This window comes from Pezoporus wallicus, unplaced genomic scaffold (genome assembly GCF_028554395.1).
Source record: "Pezoporus wallicus isolate ANWC-B61680 ecotype Strahan unplaced genomic scaffold, APGP_CSIRO_Pwel_v1 scaffold_6362, whole genome shotgun sequence".
Taxonomy (NCBI): domain Eukaryota; kingdom Metazoa; phylum Chordata; class Aves; order Psittaciformes; family Psittacidae; genus Pezoporus; species Pezoporus wallicus.
This window is the reverse complement of record NW_026637663.1, coordinates 7,803,552-7,811,526: the sequence shown is the minus strand read 5'-3', so window position 1 is coordinate 7,811,526 and position 7,975 is coordinate 7,803,552. Positions and strand designations below refer to the sequence as shown.

General features: G+C 45.8%; 1 protein-coding gene across 1 annotated transcript; it reads left to right on the top strand.

Annotated features, from left to right (window-relative positions):
- The first annotated feature begins 737 nt into the window (after positions 1-737).
- Positions 738-7,070, top strand: PDCD2 (programmed cell death 2). Its single transcript, XM_057406984.1, has 6 exons — positions 738-1,047; positions 1,122-1,379; positions 3,191-3,376; positions 4,418-4,533; positions 5,815-5,931; positions 6,633-7,070. The coding sequence occupies exons 1-6, from the start codon at positions 750-752 to the stop codon at positions 6,828-6,830; spliced, it is 1,173 nt and encodes a 390-aa protein (XP_057262967.1). The 5' UTR covers positions 738-749; the 3' UTR covers positions 6,831-7,070.
- Positions 7,071-7,975: the final 905 nt, after the last annotated feature.

The following is a 7,975-nucleotide window of genomic DNA, read 5'->3' as shown; positions in this document are numbered from 1 at the left end:
GAGCAGGGACCAGGCATGGGAGCAAGGAAGTGAGGCTGCCTCCTGCCCGGCGGCCTGCGAGTGTCAGGGGTCTGGAGGTGTTCTTCAGCACCGTTGTCATTTAGAAACTGTTGCCATGAGGCTTAGATTGTATTTGTATCCTCACCGTGTTTTGGTTTTTAAAACGGATTAAACATTGCTGGTTTGTTTTTTTTCTTTTTTTGTTGGTATTTTTCTTTCATTTTGATAAATATTTATGAAGAAATGTGCACAGTAATGGGTACTTCAATACAGTTTTCTAGACTTGTAACAAAAAGTGTGATTGGTTTCAAGTATTTAATGGATATGAAAATGTAATGGGGAATTAAAAGACTTGCTATTAAAATTAATATTTAGAAAAATATGTTGCTGGCTGGCTAAATGTAATGTGAAGCCCTTATGAACAGAGCAAATCAAACCTTTGGCAATAACCAGAATGGCTAATTGGGTTTTGCTGTTTGGGATGGATCTGGTTGAGGTTCTGTTGTTTTATTTGTAGGCAATTGGGCATTGTTTTAATTACTTCATGACTGTTACATGTAAAACCTGACTAAATCCGTGCCGCCCCTCCCGCCTCGCCCCCTGACGCACCTCAGGGGCCCGCAGCGGGTAGCGCGCTCAATGCCGTTGCCCCGCCTGCCGCGGCCGTTCGGGGCGGTATGAGGAGGGCGGTACGGGGCGGCCGCTTCCGGAGCGAGGGGAAGCCGGCCGGCGGCACTTCCCGCGACAGCATGGCGGCCGGCGTGGAGCTGGGTTTCGCGGCGGCGGTGGGGCCGGCCGAGGCCTGGCGGCTGCGCAGCGCCTACTTCCCCAGTAAGGTCGGGGGGCGGCCGGCGTGGCTGGGCGAGGCAGGGCTGCCGGGCCCCGCCGCCCTGCGCTGCGGCCGCTGCCAGCAGCCTTGCGCCTTCCTCCTTCAGCTGTACGCGCCGCTGCGCGACCGCCCTGACGCCTTCCACCGCACTCTCTTCGTCTTCGCCTGCCGTGGAGCCGCTTGCTACCGTCTGGCGGGCCCGCAGGGGCCCCTCTGCGGTGAGGCGGGGGGCGGTGGGTGAGGACGGGGCGAGGCCCCTCGGCCGCCGCTGACCGCCGCCTGTCGCCCGCAGTGTTCCGGAACCAGCTGCCACGGCGGAACAGCACCTACCCCGAGGAGCCGCCCCCCGAGGAGCCGCCGCCGGAGCTTGCTGCCGCCGGTCTTCCCCGCAGGCTCCGCGGCGGTGCCGCTCTCTGTCGCGTCTGCGGCTGCCTGGGGCCGCACGCATGCGGGCGCTGCCGCCGTGTCAGCTACTGCGGCCCAGAGCACCAGGCGCTGGACTGGCGGCGGGGGCACCGGCGCTCCTGCGAGCAGCACGCCGCCAGCGGAGGTGGGTCTCCGGCGGTAGAGCGAGCGGGGGGGCTCGCTCACAGCTTGCCTGGGCGGGCTGTGGTGGCCCGCGGTCTGGCCGCAGGGTGCCCGCCGAGAAGCGCTGCCGGTACCCTACCTTGTTACTGGGGTATGAGCCTGCAGCGGATACAGGAAAGGTGGCTGTGTCTTCTGTGGTGTTTGATGAGCTGCGAGGAAGCTCTTAGCAATTCTTTCAGATGCTTTTCTTTCTCTTAGATGTTTAGTTAGCATCTAACTTAAGAACGTGTTGTTCCTGGAAGGCTGATAAATGTAAGATGGACTTTTATTCTCTTCCAAAGATCTTTTTCCGTTTGCCTTAAAATGCTGAGAGGATGTAGACCAGTCTTTTTGCTTTGCAGGCTACTTTTAAGACTTGGAAATTGTGAAGGAATGTAGAAAGGTGCTGCCTTCACAGGATACCATTAATAGGAGAAAAGAGAGGTTTCCACGAGGATGCTCTTCTAGAGACACTTTTCGTACACTATCCCCTCTGCTGCTCTCATGTCTCATTCATACACCTGTTTGAATGCTGGTTGCTAAGAGGACAAGTACAGGATCTTTAAAGTGTTTTTTTAGTCTTCAGAAGTATCGTATGATTAGCGGGGCAGTGAAACTTGGTGTGTGCAGTGTAGCCCCTGTCCTGCATTGTTAAGGATGCTAGTCTTGAAGACTCTGTAGGAAATGGAAATAAGGAGAACATAAGAAGTTGACTCGTGCAAATCAAGTTATGGGGCAGACAGTCGAAACATTTCATTGAAACAGTGGAAACTTGAAGCACATACCAGCACATAGTTAACACTGCTGTCACAGAAGGAACACTTGATGTGTCTGTGGAAGCATTGCCTACTTGGGGTATACAGTTGAAAAGCACTAAACCAGTGTGGCTTGGGGGCACCTGTTGCACACTTGACTAGTGTGCATATGCTGGTTAGAGTGAGTGATACACAGAGTTGTTGAACTGCAGGGTTTGTTTTTTAAAATGTGTCTGCTGACACTGTTTAGTCTGACTTCTCTGTCTCCTGGATTTACAGATTCAGAGCAATGTGCCACCTGTTGTGGTTTTCTACTTTTCTTAATGTAAAATCTTTCCTGTCAGGGATGTAAACCTCTCATGGTTTAAGCCCAGTCAGTAACTCAGAACCACACAGCCGCTTGCTCACTCCCCCCCCTTATGCCTCCCCCAGCTCCCGGAGGGATGGGGAGGAGAATCAAAAGAATGTAACTCCCACGGGCTAATATAAGAACAGTCCAGTAACTAAGGTATAACACAAATCACTACTGCTACTGCCAATAATAATAATGATAAGGGAAATAACAAAGGAAGAGAATACAACTGCTCACCACCTGCTGACTGATACCCAGCCTGACCCGAGCAGTGGTCTAGCCCTTCTGGGTAACTGTCCCCAGTTTATATAGTGGGCATGATGTGCTGTAGTATTGAATACCTCTTTGGTCAGTTTGGGTCAGGTGTCCTGTCTCTGCTTCCTCCTGGCTTCTCCTCCCTGGCAGAGCATGAGACTCACAAAGTCCTTGGTCAGAGTAAACATTCTGACCAGCAACTAAAAACATCGGTGTTATCAGCGCTGTTCCCGGGCTGAAAGTCAAGAACACAGCACTGCAGCAGCTACTAAGAAGGAGAAAAATGACTGCTACTGCTGAACCCAGGACAAAACCACACTTGCTTGTGCAGCGTTTGCACTGTTGTTTTTGCTGCGTAGTTTGCTATGTAGTTTTGGGGGAGAAGGACGTGAAATCTGAGATAACAAATGGTATCTGTTTTCTGTTTTGTAGATGGCTCAGCAGATGCAATTCCAGAGCATAATGAATTCCTTTTTCCAGAATATGAAATTTTGATAGAACCTGAGGAACCAGAATTGATTGCTGACAGCACTGTAAATCCCAATGATGAACAAGTAGCTGTAGAGACATCAAAGGACCTGAAAGAGCAAGAGGAATTCTGTGTCACAAGCAGTGCAGGTAAGAAGATATAATTCTAATGAAGCCTGCATCACGTCTTTAAAATACAAAATACTGTAATTTTTAAGTGTATGTTGTAAATTAGTGGCTTCCCAAAAGGCTAAATCTACAGTCATCTGTAATTTACGTTTTTTGTAGACATCCCATAATATAAGTTGTTTTTAGGGGAGAGACTTACTAAGCCCCAACCCCAAGAGCTGTTGAAGTGACTGTTGCTGCAGTGAAGCTGCAGGTAGCTGGGAGTTACACTGTGTCCCTTTGTGCTTCCTGCAGGTAAGAAACAACACAAGTGAGAAATACGGGACCCTGAGCACGGGCTGCCGGACACTCTTGGAATCAGGAGACTGAGTTACATGGCTTGACATGACAAGTTACATGACTTGACTTAGTTCAGTTTGTCTGAATTTATGGAAAATGTGTAACAAACCTGCTTGTCTGCGCTAAAGAAAGCTGTTCTGAGGCTATTTTAATTGATCTTCAATTAAGCAGCTGAAGTGCAGGCACTTTCCCCTTTTCCCCAAAAATGCATGATGTGTTTGCAGCTCACCATGCAGTTTTGAACACACCCAGGCAGAGTGTTTGTGGTGGTACTGGGAAGGCTGCTGGGCTCCCAAACGTCCATCTCGAGACTGCTCAGTACACCATGTTGATGTGAATGTTGGACTATAACAGACATGCTCTTCAGTTCTAGAAACTGAAGCCTGGCACACACACAGCACAGATGGCCTTTCCAGATGTCACGTTCTGAAGGTTCAGCATTCTCTGTGATACCCACTAGGAGCCACAAACTGCTGTAGATTAACTCCTTCCCTTTCAGGCATTCCAGTGTGGACATTTATGTTTAAAAATGCACCTAACACTAGTAAATGGATCTGTGTGTGACTGTCACAAAAAGCGGACTGGAGGGGAGTCTTGGAATGATTTTGGTCTTAGAATACTGGAAATGATTCTTGAGAGGAAAATGCACTCACAGGTGCAGTATTGTTTTTAGTTTCTGGCTGTCTCGCATTAGCCTGTAACCTTTGGGTTTTTTTTCTTTAGGTGAAGCATGTCAGTCTTTAGATGAAGAAACACTGGAAGCTATGGCAAAACACGAGACTGAAGATGACAAGATTTTCCAGATGTTTAAAGAACGAATAGCTGTTGAACCAGAGCAGGTCAGAAGATGGGGCAGCTGTAGAGCTTAAGAGTTTCTGGCCCAGCATCGTGCTGCACCTGGACAATGTTTCACTGCCTTCTGTACCTACCGTTAGATACGGCAACAGGGATGCCCCCTCATCCTTCCCACACCTTAACCCTCATGAAGCATTCCCTCATCTTCCTTGTGGGTAGAACTTGATTCATGCTGAAGTAAGAGTTTAGCACCTACTCACTTGTCTAAAACAGAAGTTGGTCAGGATGAGAAGGCACGGGGGGGTGAAGCCAATGTTGGCAGGATTGGGACCTGCCATCCTGTGAGGCGGTTTAACCAAAGGAGGTAGTGAGCCACTGCACCCTTCCCCAGCCTTTGGCCCTGTTGGCTTCCCTTCTCAGCTGAAGCAAAACTGCAGGGAAGAGCTCTGTCACTGTCACCAGCTGCATGGAGGGGTGGTTTGGATTTTTTTTTAAGGTTGAAGAAATTAGTGATGGCTCTAAAATGTCAACTGTTTGAACCAGAAATCTTCCCCTATGCTATTGCTTGCTAACACAAGAGGCTGAAAAAAAAGCCTCATTGTCAAATAGAAACATGTCTCTCTTCCATTCAGAGGAAACAGGCCTAAATCCATGAACATGGTGGAGAAGGAAGATATTATCTCTGTGTTTTACCTGGGGTTAGCTGAGGGGTTAAGGTGTACACCCAGAAAGTAGGAGACTTTGTTCCCTCCTCTACTTGGAGTAGATGCATCACTCCTACCATCCCCATCTTGACTGATCTTTGATAATGCCTGATTTCCTGTATAAATCCTTAGATAGTAACAGAACAACAAAGGATATGAATGTCTGAAAGTACCTTCTCCTTGGACATCAGGAGAGTCCCCTTCATTTAGGTGCAGAATTGCTAACAGGAAGAGCTGGGTTGCATTCCTGACTTTTCTGCACACTTGTGTATGCTAATTATCAATCTGCTCTTCCTTTGTCCCAAGACTATAATATACATGACCTCACACTTCTGCGTCCCTTAATGGGAATCATAAGAGCAGTACAAATCATTGCAGTTTATCTCTGGTTCATTGAAAAAAAAGCTGTATGAATACTTCCATCATTCAGTTTGTTAAGAAAATTTATATAAAGGGCCTGTCTTATTTAAAGTACCACATTTACAACTGATAGACTTTGCCATGGGTATTACTTAAAGGAAATGACCTTTTTTGCACCATCTTACAGCTTTGTCATTAAGTACCACTTCTATATCAAGATGAAAAGACAGCCTCAAGAGCTTAACTTCTGCTCTATTTCAGATTATTAGATACTGCAGAGAAGGAGAAGGCCCAATCTGGGTAGCAGGTGAAAATATACCTAAAGAAAAAGATATCCCAAATTGCTTATGTGGTGCCAAAAGGATTTTTGAATTCCAGGTATGTAGATTCATTTACAGATAATTAGACAACATAGTTGAGACTTAACAGAATCTAATTGTATAGGTGTTGACTTGTAGTTAGAGTGGGGTGGTTGCAGTTGCTACAAGCTAATTACGTTAAATGGTACAGAGCCCTCATTTACTACTGTAACTGCTTTTTCGTTGAAAACTTCCACATACAGTAGGTAGGTTCCCATCTGATAATTTGCACCATCTATAAAATGGACCACTGGTGAATATGGAGCCATCTCTTAAGTCATAGGAGTCTGGTATTGTGTATTAAAAAAGAAAAAAGCTTTCCTGACGTGACTTAGAAATACATCTGGCTGGAAACACTCAGCTGTATAGTTCTGAATGCTGAACGTGTATATTTGGTGAATACACTTAATGTAGTGCAAAGAGAAAACAATTATGAAGGTAATTTCAAATGGAAGGAGGCTTGCAAGTCAGGCAGCACTTAGATAAAACTTCTGTATCTCAAGTAAGTAGGGCCATGCCTTTGTTTCCCTGTGTATCTACTATACTGTGTTGGGAATTCCAAATTTATTGTATTTGAGCTGCTCTGTTATCAAGTAGCTTTGATTGGGATTTTAGTGTAGGAGAACGTAAATAAAGGCAGGACTGGCTCTGAGAAGACATGCAGGGAGAGGCTAGAGACCTGTGGTCTACCTCTAAACCTTTGTTTTTCCTTTATAAAAGATTATGCCACAGCTCCTGAACCACCTTCAGGTTGACAGCCTTGGAGAGAGCATTGACTGGGGAACACTGGTGGTGTATACCTGTGCTAACAACTGCGGTGAGGAAAATAAATACATGGAGGAGTTCATATGGAAACAAGACTTCTCTGCAGCTTCTGTTTGCCTTCCCTCAGGTTACAAAGCCAAATCTTCTAAATAGAATACTTGCCTTGTTTCAGTGCATCTGTGCTTTGCAGACAGATTGAACTACAGTTGCTGATGGCTGTGGATCTTTTGACTGATAGAAACTAAAAGTAATACCTTGACAGCCTCTCTCTTGCACTCCATGGGAGCTTTTACTTCAAGCTGGTAATGAAGCCAGATGCATTTGTTCGGCGAGTTTAAGTAAGTTCAAATCTCAGTTCTGAACGTTTAAATAAAGATGAAATATTTTTGGATTGGTCAAAGTATCTTTTATTCTGACTGGATTTCAAGAACTTAGGTTGTTGTCTGCCAGGATTTTCTTTGTGCTACTCAAAAATTAACATTCATTCACAGAGAGACGCAGACTACTGTAAGATCCCTGGCATGCTTATGCTCAGGAGGAGTATGGAAGTCATTAACTAAGACAAAGATGTGTAGCCTTTCACTACATGATGTAAATGTGCTTCTCTTTCTCAGAAAGTACACAGAATGTAACTTGGCAGTTATTACATATTGTGATTGAGTGCTTATTCAAGGTAAAATGCACAAAAATTAAGTGTTTTATCAGTCTTAAAACTATTAACTGAGCTAAACTATTTCTGTATGGGACTGTCTGATGCAGAAGCAGTTTAAACACAGCCAGCCTTATCAGAATGTGTCCATGTTGTTACTTATTGCCTGTAGCAGCAGATTTTCAAGCGGAATGGTACCTTAAGTCTGCCATCTTTGGTGAAGATTAAAAGTAAGTGTCCTCTGCAGGGATTCTTTTGCTCCTTGACTGCAATATAGCTGAGGCAAGAAAAAATGAAATTATAATACTGAAATTACTGTGGCAGCAGCTTTATGCCTTTGGCTATAGCTATAGTTGCAGAAAAGATGGGCTGGGGCAGGGGGAGAGGGTGGAGGGTAGAGTTGGGGGGTGGGGTGGTTTTTCTATAGAATTTACTGCATTTAGGTATTCCCTCATCCTGCCCAAACCATTCCTGCAAAAGCATGGACAGCTATGTTCAAGAGCACTTAGTAACATTCACTAGCTCACAACAGTGTGGCACTAGAGGTGATACAGGGTTTGGCTATTTTGAACTTACCCTGGCAAAGCTACATTATTAAACAGCACCTTTCTGGTAAGATCTGTGAAACCAATTATTAAAACACCTGGAG